Raw genomic sequence first — 19,777 nt, forward strand, 5'->3', positions numbered from 1 at the left:
GCCAAATGTCCCCTAGGGATGACGCTGATCCTTGCTGAGGACCACTAATGTTTTCAGTACGATGCAGCATTGAGTGTTCAGCACGCTCAGAGAAACTCTTTTGGACATACTCTACTTCTTACCTCCATCCACCCCCAGAATACCCAACAGGGTGTTATCATTCCTGCCTGCCTGACAGGCGACTGATGCTGAAGTGTGCTGACAGCCTTGAGAGAAGACATGCAGGGCAGACAAATGCTGACTCCTAACACACCGCTGCTCTAGCTACAGTTGGTGAAGGGACTGCTATGCCCACATCTTGGATATTTTTATACTGACCCAAGCATCTGAATATTTTCTGAGGCGTCAGTCAAACATGGCTCTCAGGTAGACCTGCAAGACTACCCACAATTCAACATCTTGGAGATGAAAAATATCCCAGGATGATGTAAGAACATAGTTCAAAAATTCTGCCCCTCTAGTTGAATCAACCTAGGGGGATGTCACTCACTTGTAATCCATTCATACTTAAATCATAAGAACTCTCTCTCTCTCTCTCTCTCTCTCTCTCTCTCTCTCTCTCTCTCTCTCTCTCTCTCTCTCTCTCTCTCTCACACACACACACACACACACATTAACTACAAGGCAAAACTCTTAACATTTAAGAACATACTTCTCAAATGGTTTTTCCTTCTTCAGACATGACATGGGAATGTTCTGGCTGAATCCTTTTCCTTCAAATTTCCGATCCTGTGTGGAAGAAGAGAGAAATCAAAGCAAAATTTAATAAATCCATCCAGAACACACTAGAAGTATCTATGGAGCAGCAGGGCTCTCTCTAAGACCAGAATATACCAATGCTCTAATTGGCATATTTTCTAAGACAAATAAGAACAATGGAATTCTACCTAGGGGAGCTGCATTTCCATAAAACCTGATTTTCCTCACTCACATAAATGCTGCCCAGAAAGGGACAGGGAGTAATAGATAGCACAGCCACAAGAGGACACACGGCTGGTGGACACTAACATAGATTCCCTTCTCTATTTCTACTTCTTACAAACGAAACCCCGACCCTGTTATCCTCCATCCAGTCCCCTCTGCTCCATTTCTATCTCTACTTTTCACACCTTGCAGTATCCTAAGTATAGTGTCACGTGGTTTTATAACATATACGTGGACATGGGTCTAAAGGTCTAGAACACTAGAGATATTACAGCACTTTAGTCATGGGTGTCATCATCCAACCCAGCCTGTTCTGGAAGCGAAAGGAAAAGAACTACACTAGAACAATAAACCTCAATTGAGCCTATGGACACCAGGACCCAGAGAAGTCCTATTAATATCTGTGCAGATATAATAATATTAACTCACATGGGCATACTCTATGAGCGTGAGGGAGAGCTGGAAATAGGCGTGAGTAGGTGGGTGAGATCACAGGTTCATGTGTCTGTGAAATCCAGATGTTGCATGCTCTTTCAGGAAGTCTTAACATCTGGAAATGAGTCCCTGTGGCATGTCTATTGGTATTATCCTTGTTCCACTACGTTTAGGCAGGAATGTTGGTGAGCTTTATGAGTATAGTGTCCGGCATTCTGAGGAGACACAATCTCAAAGTAAATTCCCTGGTCCTCTGTCTCTTACAGGCTTTCTTCCCCCTCTTCTGCCATGATCACTGAGCACTGGGTGCAGGAGAATTGATGTAGATCTTTACGCTAGGACTAGTCTCCACAACTCTGCATTTTGTTTGGTTGTGGGTTTCCAGAATACATTTTGAGGGTAAAATCTTACTAAAAATCGAGATTCCATTTGATACCTGTCAGAATGACTAAGATCCATAACACAGGTGACAGCTCATACTTATGAGGATGTGGAGTAAGGGGAACACTTCTCCATTGCTGGTGGAAGTGTGAACTTGTACATCCATTAAGAAAATCAGTGTGCCAGTTCCTAGGGAAAATGGTACTCTATCTACCTCAAGATCCAGCTATAGGACTCTTGGGCATATACCCTAAGGACACTGCATCCCAACTCAAGGACACTTGCTCAACCATGTTCATCACTGTTCTATTCATAATAGTCAGAATTTGGAAACAACCTATATGTCTTTCAACATCTAGAAGAATGGATAAATAAAATGTGGTACATTTACCCAGTGGAGTACTGCTCAGCTGTTAAAAAAAAAAAAAACCAACATTATGAAATTTACAAGCAAATGGACGGAAATAGAAAAATCATTCTAAGTGAGGTAACAACAGACACACAAAGGTAAATATGGTATGTATTTACTTTTGTATAAATATTAGCCATTAAGTAAATGAGAACCAAGCTACAGTCTATAGACCCATAGAGGTTAAATATAGAGGAAGGGACTAGAGGGGGGGCATGTAAATCTCCCTGGAAGGGGGAAATAGAATAGATTTTATGGGTAGCAAGGAGACTGGGTGTTCAGGGGAGCAAATGGAAGGATCAAGTGAGGAGAGGAAGGGCAGACAGACTTGAAGGAGGGAATGTGGAGAGAGACAACTAGAATTAAGGACCTCTTAGGGTTAGTATGGAAACCTAATGCAGAGGAAACTTCCTAATGATATCTCCAAATAATGGGGGAGATGGAGTTCCAACTGGCCATCTCTTGTCATCAAATGAAACTCCTAATACCAGGACTAGGTTACATCCAATTGAGTTGTTTGCAAAAAGTATCTCACTGAAATCCTCAAACAGACTGTTTGCCAAGACAAGAGGTTGCTCTCCACAAACTGACAGGAAGGCCCCATTGCTAAACATAACTATATAACTCAATGAACATGGAGATGTTGAGATGGTGCATACATAGTCTTTACCCTTAAATTCTGGTACAGGAACATACTCTACATGCTATCAAAAGAGAAATGTAAATACCAAGTCACCCACACAAGCTTTATCTGCCACAATGTACTACCTATAAAATATGTTAGGGCCATGGTAGCACAAGTATTGTGAAAGTAACCAACCAATAACTGATCTGAATTAAGGCCCACTCCATGAAATGGAATCCATATCTAACACTCCTTCGGTGACCAAAAACCAGAGACTAGATAGCACAGAGATCTAGGGTAAAACCAAATAAATAATGGTCCTTAAAAAATAGTGGAAAGATGAATCTCAATGATATTCTGATATACTCACAGATCAGTGGCTTATTCACCTATCCTCATTGAAGCTTCCACATGCCACAGATAGAAATAAATACAGAGATCCACAGCCAGAATTTACACACACACACACACACACACATACACACACACACACAGAGAGAGAGAGAGACAGAGACAGAGACAGCGACAGAGACACAGAGACAGAAAACTTAGAACACTCAGTTCAAATGGAATGTTGCCATCAAATTCCTCCCATCAGAGTTTAGGGGAACACCACCTAAGAGGAGGCAGAAAGAGTGTAAGAGTTGGAAGGAACGGAGGACACCAGGAGAAAAAGTCCCTCTAAATCAACTAAGCAGGGGTCACATGAATTCAAAGAAACTGAAGCATCATGCACAGGGCTGACTTGCCTGTACCAGGTCCTCTATGTGTGTATTATAGCTTTCAGTTAATAGTTTTATGGGGTTCTTGAGTGTGCAAATGAGTGGGTCTGTGATTCTTGCTCCTTTTCCTGGGCTCTGTTCCTTCTGTTGGTTTGCCTTGTCCAACTTTGCTGTGATTTTTTTTCCATCTTATTGTATCTCATTTTTGTTATGTTTTATTGTTGCCACTTGGAAGTCATTTTTTTCTTTCTGAAGAGAGATGAGTGGATCTGAACGGAAGGGGAAGTGGGAAGGAGCTGGGAAGAGCACATGTAGGGGAAACTATAATCAGTATATATTGAATGAGAGGGAAATCTATTCAATAAAAAATATTTAAAAATTAATGTTTTAGGTTTTCCATCACCACGAAAAAAAAAAAGAACGCTTTTCAAAGTAATGTGGGGAGCAAGGTAGATTTTGTGTTGCCTCAGTCTTTCAGAGGTTCTGATATGCGGTGGAAGAGTGAAGAAAGCAGAACAGTTGCCACCATGGAAGCAGAGAGCAGGCCTGTGTGATGCTGACTGCTTCTCCTCTTTATTTTTTCCACTCACGATACCATCCTAGGGGATGGGATGGTGGCGCCCACACCAAGTGGATATTTACCCACTTTTAATCCTCTGTGGAAAAACTCTTACAGACATACATAAACAGACAGGAATGTGTGTCCCTGGTCTCATAGGTCCGTCAATTCAGTCGAGTTGACAGTCAAGACTAACCTTCACAACTCCACCTCGAGCCAACTTGGGACCCACACACATATCTGAGTGTTTCACCCGTTCCATAAAGCAAAGACATTCTACAAAGCTGCCACACAAACCATGCACAGGGGATATCAATGCCTGCACCCAGCATTTGGTAGTAGCTGGACTGCTGTAGTCCATGGCTGCAGGGGTCTCCAAAAGCCTGTGTGGCTGAACACAGTGAAATAAATTTGGGGAGGAAATGTACTAGGTATCCTGCTATAAGCAGAGTCCAGAGACGCCCTTTTCAGGAAAGTAATTAAGTTTCAAGTAAGTTTACCATTTCATACCCTGAGCCCATGGGTTGGGATCTGTATACTTCCTGAGAGTCCCTCAAGGATCCTTCCTGTAACTGGAAGATTCTCTCCCACCCACCATTTCCTAAATAACCACTCAAAGGCTTAATAGTAATTACAAGCTGTTCGTCCCATTAACTCAGGCTTATTATTAGCTATCTCGTATGACTTAAATTAATCCATTTCTATTATTCTATATTTTACCATGGGCTCATGGCTTGTTACCTCATATCTTGCTTTCATGGCAACTGCTGACATCTCTTGAAACTGCCCTTCCTCTTCCGAAAATTCTACTAGTCTGGTCGCCCCGCCTATATTTCCTGCCTGACTCCTGGCCAATCAGCATTTTACTAAACCAGTTCAAGTGACAGTGTACAATAGTATTATCCCATAGTACCTTCCTGATATCCCGATACAATACCCAGCTCCTTTGTAATCCTAATAGTCTCTTCAGAAACCATACTTTATTGGCTTTGTAGGTAGAATGTAGGTAGAATGACCTGACTTTTGGATTCCTAATACCTCTACTTTCTTAGTTAGGGTGACTGTTGTTGCAATGAAACACTATGACCAAATAGCAAGTTGGGGAAGAAAGGGTTTATTAGGCTTACCCTCCCACATTGCTGTTCATCATTGAAGGAAGTCAGGACAGGAACGCAAACAGGGCAGGATCCCGGAAGCAGGAGCTGATGCAGAGGTCACGGATGGGTGCTGCTTACTGGCTTGCTTCCCCTAGCTTGCTCAGCTCATTTTCTTATAGAACCCAGAACCAGCAGCCCAGGAATAGCGCCACCCACCATGGGCTGGGCCCTCATCCATTGCTCACGAAATGAGAAAACGCCTTACAGCTGGATCATAAGGAGGCTGAGGATCCTCAGCTGAGGCTCCTTCCTCTGATGACTCTAGCTTGTGTCAAGTTGACATACGAAACCACCCTGTACATCCACAAAAAGCCAGACATAGCACTCTGCACCTCTAATCCCAGTGCTGATTGCACAGACAGAGAATCTCCAGGGTTTGTTCATCCGTTGTTACAGAAGAATCTCTGAGCTCCAGGTTCAGTGGGAAACTTTGTCTCAAAAAGTATTGTGGAAAGTAACTGAGGAAAACTCTCAGAGTCAAACTTTGACCTCCATATGCTACCCACCCATGCAATGCCCCCCATATATATGGGACCCAAATATATCCCATGAGAAAAAGAAAGACAATGTCAAATTAGAAACAATATTTTTGTAGCTTAAACTTTATACCAACTTGTCAGACAAAGGTTATAGAAGTTTTCTGCTCTGCTTCTTGCTCCTAATTTGCACTATAAGGAAAGCTGAACTGCCTGGAAAGTTCCTCATCCAAATTAGTTAGCCCATCTCCCAGCATGAACTTAACATCCCCTGAAGTCTCAGAGAAAGGACAAATTATAGATAAATTATTTGCTATACTTTAATTCAAATAGCCTATATTCCTAAGCAAGGTCCCCTCGCCATTCATAGCCTTAAGACTACAATCTTCACTATCAATCACACCAGCATTCTAGTCTTCTGGGTTACCACCAGAACTATTCCTTCAGCTTAAGTCATACCCATGGATAGCTTTTCTATCTTGCATCTCTAATTTTTTTAAATCCCTTGCACAAATTACTTATAAAGCTTTTGGATTGTTTTCAGGAATACTCACAGCAACAATTCCACATTTGGTGCCAATTTTCTTGGCCAGTTAGATTTTCTGTCACTGTGGCAACACAGCATAAGCACCATAAGGAGAAATATTTGCTTTGGCTTACAGTCTCAGGGGTTTCTGTTTATGACAGGGATGGTGTGTCAGCCCAGAGAAGTTCATTTCATAGCGTCCATGAAGCAGAGAGAGAGAATGCTTGCTCTTGCATTATCTGGGATTTCCCTCTTCCCTCTTGGCACCCAGCCTATGGGATAGCGCTTTTCCCATTATAGGTGGGTCTTGTTCTCTTAGTCTTCTCTTGAAACGCCTTCACAGCCATGCCAGGAATGTGTTTTACTTACTTCTGGGCATTTCTCAATCCAACCATTTTGACAAGAAATATTAATTATTAGATATAGGATTTGTGCTGTATAATTTACAGTCCTAAAAATAAGTTAGATTGAAAAATTAACCCAATAGTCTCAATATTTTTTTTAAAATATGTGATAGAATGAAGAGACAAATGAATCCTATACACAAACCCTTCATAAGGGACTTACATCAAGACAGGAATTACCTGGCACGTATTATCTACATATATCCTATTTCCAAGTATTGATTTTTATTAGTCTTTACTTAAAAAAATAAAAAACCCAGACAGCATCAAAACTCCAAATTAATTGATTAAAACATATAAGGTAATATTATATGTAAGTTCATTCCATGAAATTTATCTTTAATTTGCCTTTTCATGCTGTCTTAGTAAGGGTTTCTATTGCTGTAAAGAGACACCATGAACATAGCAACTCTTACAAAGAAAAACTCTTACATGGGTGACTCACTTACAGTTCAGAGGTTTAGTCCATTATCATCAGGGTACAACATGGTGGTATGTAGGCAGACATGATGCTGGAGCTGAGAATCCTTACATCTTGATTCAAAAGCAACAGGAAGTAGTCTGTCTCACTGGGCATGGCTTGACCACACATGAGATCTTAAAGCCCATCTTCACTGTGACACACTTCCTCCAAAAAAACCACACCTACTTCAATATGGCCACACCTCCTAATAGTGTCAATCCCTTTGGGGCCATTTTCTTTCAAACCACCAAACATGCCATACAATCCTCTCCTTGGATCTAATGAAAATCACATCCCAGAACCAAGAAAGGATATTTTCATGACTCAGTTTTGTGCAAAATAATGTAAGCACAAAATACCTTATGCTAATAATGAAAGGGTTAGTTTAAATCACATTTTTGAAGTTCTAAAGGTTAACATCTCCTTAGCCTCTGGCAAGACTTCTATTAGCTGTATTACATAGCAGAGAAGCAGGAAACAGGAATATCACATGCAGAAATGTCCACGACAGTAGGGCAAATTGGCTTTCTAACAACCCACTCTTACGGTACTGTCCTAGGCCTAGGAGAGCCACAACTCAAGTGGACAACTCTAGGTCCAACCCTAATCCATCCTGGAATAGTGCCCCTTGTTCTAATACCTCCTAACCAGTTTCCTATCTCAGAGGCTTCACCAATACCCAGATCTGGAGACCCAGCATCCTGTACATGAACCTTTGGGATTTCAGTCAAACAATACCCTAATTAGAGCAGTCATCTATCAGTTTCTATAGGAATATGCAAAAGGATACGGATCAAGAAAATACATAATTGTAATATGATTCTAAGAAATGTATAATCATATACAAAAATAGTAATTTGGACTGGCACAGAGAGGTGTGAAACCTGAGGATTGATGAGAACATAATATAATAAACCCATGAAACTGCATTTCTGACAGATTTCCTGTATTCATTGAAACTTTAAGCTATTTAAAAATAACTGCTTTATGGGACATACCTTGGAGCCCAAAGGGGAAAATATGTTTCTAATGTTAAACATAAAGTCACGCTTTCTGCCTTTCAACCAAATAATGTAACTACCAATGACCTAATGCCATCTGAGCTGTTTCTCCACACATCCTGTCTTTTATATATATATAGAAACAGTATCAGGGAAAACAAAATGAAATATTCAAAGATGAATAATTGCTTCCAGGAGGAAGCAGTGGTCAAGTGTGTCTCTAGGATGTCCGCAGCACAGCTAAACCGGTCAGTATGTCAGGCCATCTTGCTGGACAGAAGCACGCTGCAGTAGATGCTCCTGACTGGATACTGCTAGACAAACAAATGACAGAGGATACATAAGGGACAGTTGGTGACGTTGGAGCACAAACTGAATGTTACATGAAATGACTATGAACTTTATTAACTCTGTTGATGCTATTTGGGTTGGGTTCTCATGCATAATGCAGTCTAAGCTTTTGGCTTTACTCTGCATGCTTTTTACAAACTAACAGTCATTCCTTAACTCCCCCTCCTCTGAAAATACCCAGAAGTTTCTTATTAAGCAGCTACAGGGACCCCCTTCACAGGCCAGCAATAGAACCAGTTAGGGGAAATGGGAACCAGGCAGAGGAATATAAATATTTTATTTTCAACTTAACCTTTGGGAATAATTTTTAAAATAAGGTAGAGTAGTTGGGCATGGAATATTCAGTCAGAGAGTCACATACCTTCACATCAAATCCTCACCCTACAGTTCAGCATGTTTGCTCAGTCATGTTTTGTTTATTGTCCGTATATTTCTCTAATGTGGTTATACTAATTCTGTTATAAATTGCAACACACACCCCCAAAAGGAAATCCTACAGCTCAGAACCTATTTGTGTCTTTGGAATACTGTATGTGTTTGTTTATATTTCATTTCTGTTTCAGATCAGTTATTTCATTGTAACTGGAGATATCTTCTGCCCCAGTTTCACAAGCTGGGATTACAAGCACGCACCCCCGTGCTCTCTCTAGAATATTTTTTAAACATAGATTTCATGAAAAAACTTGTTGAGGCTGAGCAAATTCATAGCCCACCTTATGTATGTAGGCTATTGGAAAGTTCATAATAACACAAGAATCACCAACAAGTTTCATGTGTAAGAAACTTCTCTTTCAATAATAGAACCACAAATTCAGGTATCAACAGAGAAATCAATATATATTATTCCAAATAAAGCATGAAAACACTTTATAAATTATTTTAGAGAGCCCAATAAAACCCCAGAGCAGTTGCTTTCCATCTGTGGGTCATGACCCCTTTGAGGGTCGAATGGCCTTTCCACAGGAGTCACACAGCACATATTCTGCACAGCAGATATTCACATGACGATTCCTCACAGTAACAAAGCTACAGTTATGAAGTAGCAACAAAAATAATTTTATGGTTATAGTCACCACAACATGATGAACTGTATTAAACAGTTCCAGCATTAGAACAGTTGAGAAACACGGCCATAGAAGGATCCTCTGCCATCTGAACCAAATAGGTAAGGATCTCTTTAAGAAATCATGATATTACACTACCCCCACCACTTAGTCATTCAATGCCTTAATTTTATTCAAAATTATTTTTCATTTTAGGTGCTTAATAAATAGTTCTTCTTAAATAAATTGCATTAATTGAACACACATACAAGTACCTAGTAAATAGGGAATGAAAAAGTCTTTGTTTTTAAAGCTATGACTGAAGTAGAGTCACAAAAATAGATTTGAGTAATGATATAATGTAGTACACAATCAAATGCTGAGTGAGTATCCATTGGTACATAATCAGGAGTTTCCTGACTTATACAGATACTGGGTTATTAGAGTTTAATGTTAGTATATAAAGTATTAGTTTAATATAAAGTAATAGTTTAATAACTAATACTTTAATTATTCCATCCTAATTTATTAGACTTGTTACTCAAAATGTCGTGATATAGGTTGTATTCCTTTATTGATTAAAATACTGATAAATATCTAAGAAATTAAGTGAATTCTTTGAGGTGGCATAGGTCATAATGGTTATTGCCATTCTTTTTTGGTTACCCCTAAAACATGATGGTGAGACTGACTCTATTATTAAAGGCACCCCATTACTTAAGTCACAGAACAAGGAAAAATGAAGCTGGTACTGGCCTCAAAGTTCATCCCTATTGGCTAGCTTTCATGGTGCCCAAAGGGGTTGTGTATGCTACCAGAAGAGAAAAGAAGTCGACAGGCTTATTCACCTGAGAAACCTGTGAGTTATAAGAGTAACCAGCCTGCCAGGGTAGGGCTGTTGGCACAGTCATAGCAGTAGCAACAATGGTAAGGGAGTATCAAAGCACACTCTGCCTGGACTTGGGGCCTGCTCTACAAGACAGAACGCATGCTGTTGGCATGGCATGGCTGGCATGTTGTCAGCATGGCATTGGAGTCCAGAACCTGTGAGCAGATAGGTTTAAGCCCCGAGGCAGATCCTACCACTATTATTCTGCCAAGTGGGCATAGGACTCAATTGACCCCTACTGACTTATTGTTTAGCCTCTTATGTTAGTGCATTGCTCAGTCTTCATCCGAGAAGCTTCATTTCGCTGTAGATAGCAATTAACACAAAACCAAAAACGGGTGTGCTGGAAACAAATAAGAGACTGCTGAGTAGTTAGCCCTAAATGGGCTGTGTACCTCACATTCCCTTAGGGATCATCTGAGCGAAAGCCGCAGAAAGACTGGAAGAGTCAGATGGGGTGGGGGACTGCAACAAAACAGTGTTTTGGGGACACAACAAGGCAGTTCACACATCAATTCAGCCGTGTAACAGCAGGTACAATGTTAAGTTAGAAAAAAATTCTAGAATGGAAGGGGAAGTAGACACACACTCCTATACCTAGCTGAGGAGTTATTGGCGATGGATGGCCACTATGAGAGAGTCATTTTTCTTTAAGAACATGGCCCCTGAGAGGCTACTTATGCTCCAGTAGACCTTCACCCATGCGTATACCAGCAATGTTGAGTTGACTCAATGTGCTTAACAAAGCAACACATGTTGGCTTGTTTCTAGTTATGTATTTTTTTCCCTTTGGAAACTTAAATTAACCCATTTCTATTAATCTATGTGCTGCCCTAGGCTTGCTTACCTCATCTACACACTGTCTATCCTGCTTTTCTGCTTCCTCCATGTACGTCTGTCTGGCCCCACAACTGGCTGGCTCCTGCTTTCTCCCACCTATAGCCCTGCCTATCCCTCCTCTGCCTGGCTATTGGCCATTCAACTTTTTGTTATATCAATCAGGTACCTTAGGAAGGCAAGATAGAGCAGCAAAACATCTTTACATAGTTAAACAAATGCAGGATTAACAAATGTAACACATCTTTACATAGCTGAACAAATATTCTATTCCACAACTGGATTAGGTTGTCCTATGGGAATGAGATCCACCTTTGAGGTATTTTTTTAGTTAGGTCAACTGAGCATCCTGAATGTGGATGGAACTGTTTTCCGGACTGTTTCATGAGCTAGGCTAAATGAGGGGAAGAGAGCCAGCTGACCAAGGGAAGCATGTAAGCACAACTACTCTGCTCTTGACTGTACATGTGACCAGCAGCTTTGAGTACCTATGTTTTGACTTCCTAACTAAAAATTGTTTTTTTTTTTTGGTTGGGGGGACAATTGGAAATAAAACCTGAGACAATACATTACCATTCACCAGGGCTCTTTGCTGCATAAATCTTTAGTTAAGCTACTGAAGTCTTCATTAGGCAGTTTTGAATTTATCATACATCCTATTGTTCTGCTTCATCCCAAGGTGAATTTATTTCATAGGGTAGATACATGTTTCCTCACTTGCTTCCATCGAACTCTCTGAGGTCAGGTCTATTGCTTTGTTGTGTGGTTTGAATTGTTCCTTGTGGGACCTTAAGCAAGTAACTTAACACCATTATCATTGAGGCTGCTCTTCTAACTGTGAAGGGACATTTATCCATATTATAGCATGAGCAATCCATTAAGATATAAAGTACTTAAGGAGCTTATAACACTTGGTAAATAATAAATAAATACTCATGCCTAATTTAATTATGTATCATTTTGTTGTTGTTTTTTAATAGCAGTGTTTTTAATGATTCTACTATGTGCTTATTTTAATCCAGTAAAGTCAGGAAAGTTAAGAAAAATGAATGAATGAATGAATGAATGAATGAAGAATGAATGAACAAAACTTTTCCAACTAGATACATTACTTAAGTATCATATCATCAGCACACTAGGACACCTCTCCCTTGTAGAGTATGTTTATTTAGAGTTTGAGAAATGACAAACCACTTGGAAAATAGACTTTCTTGGCAACTACGTACATCTAAAGCCTCAAATTTAAAAGGCAAAATTTCTTCCCTCTGTGAAATTAATATTGTCTTAAGCAACAACTGTCTCCACAGCTATTTGTCAGGGTCTCGGGCTTTTATTCAGAGCAGGTGGGATATTTTCTTCCCAGACAAGCCTTTGTCACGTGCTCATAATGATCTAAAACTCCTTGAAGCCTTGACTTGAGCCATTTCTCTGATTATTTTGTTTTGATTCGAACCTCTCTCCAACCCTAGTTACAGATTTAAGAGAAATCAGCTTCTCCCATGTCACACAACAGAATTAGAGCGACATGAATCCAAATTCTCTGTGTCTCGGGAGTCCATATGCTTTCCTGCGTGTGACACCTGGAACATCCTAACATCTCTACCTGAGGAACTGTAACTATGAAAATAGCAAAATAATAACAACTTAGTTTCCTATAGCTCTTCAAATTACTTAAAACACTTTAAGACGGCTCACGATACTAATCTTCTACATCATTATGAGCAAATATAGGTCCTGTTCTCACTGCTATAGAAACAAGAGCATCAATCCCCCAAGAAGTCAAAATCTTGACCAAGATCACACAATTAGAACAAGAGGTAGTAAGATTCCCAGGCAAGAACACTATTTTATAACTTGGGAAATTATTTTTCTGTGTTTTTATCATGTGGCAGAGAGCTCTTCCGTCTTGCTTGTAATTTTTAAAACAGTAAACTGTCTTCATTTGTTTAACCTAAGGATGAAACAAAAGCTGATGCCCATATGCTTTTCTGTGTTTCTAGTTAAATTGCATCCTCATTAGGGGTAAAATTTTGAGAGTCGTCTCCTAAATAGAAGACTCTCCCTACATAAACCGAGTCTATGACATCCCTATGACAAACCAAGCCAGGTGGCACAGTGGAAATGGAGGAGAACGGAGTGATACACTCATCCAAGAAACTAGACCACACAGGAACTGACATTAATTTATGAGAATATACGCCTCATTTAAAACAATCTCTAAGTCTTAGAAAAGGGGCTATGATGTCCCATTTAGGGCTAAGAACTCTGAATTAAAACCCAGAAGTGCTGGATGTCTACAAAGCAACTGCAATATAACAGCATAGTTGCACGTGTAAACTCACATTAGCTGTGGCAGCATTCCCCAAGACCCGTGCAAGATCAAGCCAGAGAAAATCTCAACATGGCGAGGGGAGGAGGACACAAAGTCTTACCCCTAGCTCCATAGCTCTGGGCAGTTCAGAGTTTCCAGAAGAGAGAGATTCAGTTTCTTTAAGGGTTTGACCACTGGCAGCAGGACACTACTGAGTGAGAGCATACACAATCAGGACAATATGAGTAGCACAAATATGACTTAATGTGTATATGAAATAAAGATGACGAGTCTAGGAGGAGCTAGAGGTGAGGAGAGATAATATGAACAAAATGTCTTGCATGAAATTCCCAAAGAACTAGTAAAAATGTATTTTTTTTAATTAGTTGAAGTTGGCAACATGACTCAGCATGTAAAGGTACCTGCACGCAGGCCTCAGGACCTGGGTCCAATCCCAAGAACCTGTATGCTGGAATAAGACTATAAGTGCCCAGAAGGTGTCCAGCTTCTGTGGGTTCTCCAATATCCACATGTATACTGTGGTAATTACTGCACGCATGCACACACGTACACACACCTGTAATTTTTTTAAAAAAATTAATTCAAATCACAAGGCCAGGAATTACTCTGAATGCTTGATAAATAAATGTGTAGACAGATAGATGAATGGATAGATAGAAGATAGATAGATAGATAGATAGATAGATGATAGATAGATAGATAGATGATAGATAGATAGATAGATAGATAGATAGATAGATAGATAGATAGATAGATGATAGATAGATAGATAGATAGATAGATGATAGATGATAGATAGATAGATAGATAGATAGATAGATAGATAGATAGATAATAGATATAAGTTCATCTTTTCTTATCAATGCATCACCACTGTGCTGTCTCTGTATCCTTTACTTTTCCATAGACTCTCAGCTGTCCATGAACTCTTCTACCTTCCTAGCCCCTAGGTGTTGAGATGACTTCAGTAGTCCAAACCTTCCAAATCGTTCTGAAAGTCAACAAAGCTTCCTCCTGCTGCCTGAACTACATATATAATGCGCTCTGAGACTCCCCCGCTTATGTTAACACTCACCATACAATTAGTCCAACATAAAGGAAAAGGAACTCTAAAAACTTTGCCTCCAATATTTCATTAGCTCTTCTACAGTAGAAACAGAAAATAAAAGTGAAAACTATTATATTCCTACCATCTCATACTCTGATCATGGCCTTGGTAAATGTATTTCTTCAAATAATGGTTTTCTTCAAATAAATGGTTTTCTTCAAATAATGGTTTTCTTCAAATAAAAGGAGTATTTACTTAATACATAATGTATGACCCAAGTTCATAGACTTTAACTTATCTGAACCAGTTTATGATTCAGTGTGTCATAAACTAATTGGAACTCAAACCCAACTCTGGCACCTTTTTGTGTGCTGCTCTTCCATCAGACGCATTAGTACCTGCAAAGACATTAAGCATAAAAGCGTGAAGTTCATCCTTTTGAAGTATATAATTCCTGAAAGTCTGATCTTCAATTAAAAAGATAATTAATTGCCAATATGGAAGGTCTACAAAGCTTAGAGCTGAAGAAGCAAACTTAATTTTACCAGGAGAAATTAATAAAAATATTTCCTAAAAAATGGAAAGGGACATTAATGTCAAGGAGGTTTACTGCTAGAACCAAAGCCATCTAATGATTACTAAGGACGAATGACAGCAAAGGAGGAGGAATAAGTTGGAAAAGATGACAAATGAGAAAAGAAGAGGTGCTGAATGCATTTCAGGGTCCTTTTGATTCTTGATTCTGTTTCCCTCTTCAGTGATGTTGTCTGTTATATATTAGGCTCATAAAAGGGGAAAAAAACACAGGTTTGCAATGGGAATAACCAAATCATGTTTTCACTTTAGAAAGACTGTAGTGGTATCCACCTGGTGGACATACATGTCAGCTTATACCACAGAGAGATGGGCAGAGAAGAGAACACAGAGAGGCAGACAACGGTATTAGGGAGAAGGAATGAGGGTTATGCACAAAGGTGGATGTTGGTAGTTAAGTGGTTGATTGGAGGAAGAAAAGCTATGGTTTGGGGTTAGTGTTCAAAATACTACTTTTAGTATGTAGTAGTAGGAACTTCTTAATGAAGTAACCCAGTACTTGACAGAACAACTTAAAAAAGGGGGAGACATTATTTTGGCTCATAGTTTTAAAGATTCAAGTCCATGGTTATGGAGGCAGAATAGATCATACCATTGTGTCCAGAAAGATGAAGAGGGACCACCTGGACCAAATACAACCTGCACCTTTATCATTACTTATAAACTAATATTTTCCTCCACAAAAAGCATTACCAGGCAGGGACAAAACATCCAACACATGAGCCTATCCAAGGCATTTCACATTCAAACCAAAATATCGCATGCCTGTCCTCAAAGGATTGCTGCTTTTTTATAATGGAAACGATTGTGGGATATTTGTACACTATTTGAGGACGTATTGCTGTGATTGGTGTAATAAAAAACTGAATGGCCAATAGCTAGATAGGAGAGTACAGGCAGGACTCCTGGACAAAGAGAGGACTCTGGGAAAAGAAAGGTGGAGTCATGAGCCAGACTGAGGAAACAGGATGGGCAGTAAGTAAGACGAGGTAACGAGCCACATTGAGGCATACAGATTAAAAATATGGATTAATTTAAGTTATAAAAACTGCTTAGGACAAACCTAAGTTAAGGTTGAGCTTTCATACTTAAAAATGTTTCCATATCAGTATTTGGGGACGGTGGCTGAACAGAAAGTCTGACTACAGAAAATAGTACTGACCTCATCTTCAAGAGTTGGGTTGGTGAGGTAGGTCAACAGACAAAGCTGTTTATGACCAAATCTGAGTTTAATCCCTAGGACCCACATGTGGGAATAAATAATTGACCCTCACAAGTTTTCCTCTGACTTCAATACCAGTGTTGCAACATGAATACATGCATGTATACACATACATACATGCACATTCACACACATGCACAAAAATTAATAAGTAAATCTTAAAAACATATTTAAAGTTTCCAAAGTCTTAACTGTTACAGTTGTTAAAGAATCCTTATCCAAATTTCTTTTCTGACTCAGAACACACTGTCAGCTGTAAGGTCTTATAAAATCCAAAACACTTTATATAAGTTTCCAATATACAAGGACAGTATAAACATTTCCATTCCAAAAGAGGGGAATAAAAGAATAACAAGGAAAGACTGCACCAAAGAAATACTGAAGCTCAGTAAGACGAACAAAAACAAATAAGGTACCACATGTCTGGCTCCTCTAACTTCCTGGGGTTTCTACTGAAGCTTAGGCTTCACCATCACAGCTTCGCCGATTGCCTGCTCAGGAGCCACCTTCACAGAGCTTCACTAAATGCCTTACTTAGGGTTTCTATTCCTGTGATGAAACACCATGACCTAAGCTAAGAGAGGAAAGGGTTTATTTGACTGATGCTTCCAAATCACTGTTCATCACTGATAGAAGTCAGGACAGAAACTCAAAAGAGGACAGGAACCTGGAGAAAGGAGCTGATGCAGAGGCCATGGAGGAGTGCTGCTTACTGGCTTGCTCATCCTGTTTTGCCCAGTCTGCTTTCTTTTTTCTAATTAATTAATTCTTTTCATTTATTTTACATTCTGACCAGTTTCCCCTCCTGCCTTTCCTTACATCCCATCCCTGACTCCCATCTACTTTCCTCCCCATCTCCTCCTCTATCTCAATTCAGAATGGGGGAGGCCTCCCATGGGTGTCAACTAAGCATGGTGCATCAAGTTGAGACTTGTCCCCCTGCATCAAGGCTAGGCAAGGCAACCCAGCATGGGGAATAGGTTCCCAAAGGAACCTCAAACAGCAGGGACACGTCCTGATTCCACTGCTGGAGACTGGATGGAGACTGCTCTTTTGTTTTCTGGCTGCCCAGACCCAAAATAATCACACAGAAATAATATGAATTGCAACACTGCTTGTCCTATTAGCTTGGGATTCTTATTAACTAACTCTCACATCTTAAATTAACCCATTTCTATTATTTTATATCTTACTATGAAGCTCATAGCTTACCGGTAAGGTTTCAGGCATCTGTCTCCTTCAGCGGCTACATGGAGTCTCACCGACTCTGCCTACTCTCTCTATATATCTCTTCCAGCCTGACTATATTCTGCCCTGATTAGGCGTAAACAGCTTCTTTATTCATTAACCAATAAAAGCAACACTTACACAGAAGGACTTCCCACACCAGGAGCCTACATAACTGTCACACACGTGCAGAGGGCCTACTTCAGTCCCATGTAGTCAAATTACATTCTTATAGAACCAGAGACCACTAGTCCAGGGATAGTACCACCCACCATGGGCTGGGCCCCCCCCCCCCACACCAGTCAAGAATTAAGAAAATTCCCTACAGTTGGGTTTTATGGAGACATTTTCTCAGTTGAGGTTTCTTTTGTTCAGATGATTCTCACTCGGGTCAAGGACACTATGCTGTACACTTCCTGGCTTGACCTCACAATCCTTGATTTCTATATACCTGTAAAATCTGCTTCATGTGGACAAACATGATGGCTTTCTGGAATTTCAACAGCTGTTGTGCCCTCTTTGACCATTGCTACAGTATATTCTGGGTATCTGGATGGCGGCATACAGGAGGGACTTTCTTAGGCAGCCCTGTTCCAGAAGGGAGCCTAATACCTCTCTCTTCAAAGCAACTTCTTTCCAGTGAGTTAAAACTGTTAAACTCTAAAATGGGTGAGATCAGTTCCACAGGTGCTCTTGAGCCGTCCTTTCTATTGCCACAGTGCGAAGTACTTGGCTTCTTTTTAATGGCATTTCTATCTTCGGGGGCAGGGAATCAGCAAGGAAACCCCAGCATCCCTGGCTGCAACTTTATACATGTTTCTTCTCTAAGAGAATGGTTAATCTTTTTAAAGGCTTTCAGTTCTACTTTTTGCTCAATTTTTTAAAACTTTACAGTTATTTAAAGTCGCCAGCAATAACCATGCTACAGCCTGAATGCCAAGTTGCCTTGAAATTTCCTTTACTGGATGAATTAATACATCACTTTAAAATTCATTCTCCCACAGTGACTCGGGACAATGACAGAAGGTAGTCAAGTTCTTTTTCCATTGGGAAGAGCCGATAGTGCAGTGATCAACAAAGTCCTTATTGTCAACGGAGACCTTGTGAGCACAGTATCTGCTGTTCATTTGCATTCATATCAGCAGCTGCTCTTCTGGTCTCTCATCATCATTTCTTAAAAGCTCTTACAACCAAAGCCAAATCTCCAAAGCTTTCCTAATTCCTCCCACTAGCCAGTTCCAAAGGCCTAAGAACTCTGCAGTCAAGTTTCGTTATAGCTGCCTCCTCCAATCAATACATTAAAATATATTAAAAATTTAAGGACATAAAACAACTAGACTTAAATGGTATAAACACGATAGTCAGGGATAGTCATAATAAACAAAAATTCAGGCCAAACCATAACTAATAAGAAACATACTTTTAATAAAAAAATATCAGTAAAATTCCCCAAATTACATAAACTGTGCAATCACAAAGTATGGGAATTGGGGATGGTTATAATAATAGCAAAAAAATGTTGAGCCCAGAGGAGGGGTGTCCCAGAGACAAGATGCCCGTTTCACAATGAGAATGATCAGAAGCAAAAGAGCGTATGATCAAGTGACCAAACACATGAAAGAAAGATTTTGCTTCATGGAAGGAAGAAACTAAAATTTCAGATATAGCTAAGGAATTTAATCTCTCTCTCTCTCTCTCTCTCTCTCTCACACACACACACACACACACACACACACACACAGAGAGAGAGAGAGAGAGAGAAAGAAAGAGAGAGAGAGAGAGAGAGAGAGAGAGAGAGAGAGAGAGAGAGAGAGAGTTCAGAGGGGCAAAGTAAGCAAAAATATATAAATTTTAACCAGTTCTCTAAAACAAGAAGTTCTATCTGCCATTTATAGAACATCCTATCCAACAATAGAATTATACACATCTTGTCAAAGAGTGAACATTAAATAAGATAAATCCAACCGTGGGTCTTCAGATAATCACAGTATGGTTTCACAAGATGAACACTGTAGTGATATTTTGTTTGTGCTTTCTTTCTTTTTTTGTTTTTGTTTTTGTTTTTGTTTTTTTATTGTTGTTGTTTTTGAAACTGGGTTTTTCTGTAGCTTTGGAACCTTTTCTAAAACTAGCTCTTGTAGACCAGGCTGAC

At 39.7% G+C, this 19,777-nt stretch overlaps 1 protein-coding gene across 1 annotated transcript in view; it reads right to left on the minus strand.

Annotated features, from left to right (window-relative positions):
- LOC119817122 overlaps nucleotides 1-19,777 on the minus strand; it is a gene marked incomplete at its 5' end in the record, with an annotated part of 282,482 nt that overhangs the window by 213,964 nt on the left and 48,741 nt on the right. Inside the window, one exon of the mRNA XM_038334317.2 lies at nucleotides 653-729. Within this exon, the coding sequence (XP_038190245.2) occupies nucleotides 653-729 (77 nt within the window). The remainder of the gene's footprint in view (nucleotides 1-652; nucleotides 730-19,777) is intronic.

The sequence above is a fragment of the Arvicola amphibius genome, chromosome 6 (assembly GCF_903992535.2).
Source record: "Arvicola amphibius chromosome 6, mArvAmp1.2, whole genome shotgun sequence".
NCBI lineage: Eukaryota > Metazoa > Chordata > Mammalia > Rodentia > Cricetidae > Arvicola > Arvicola amphibius.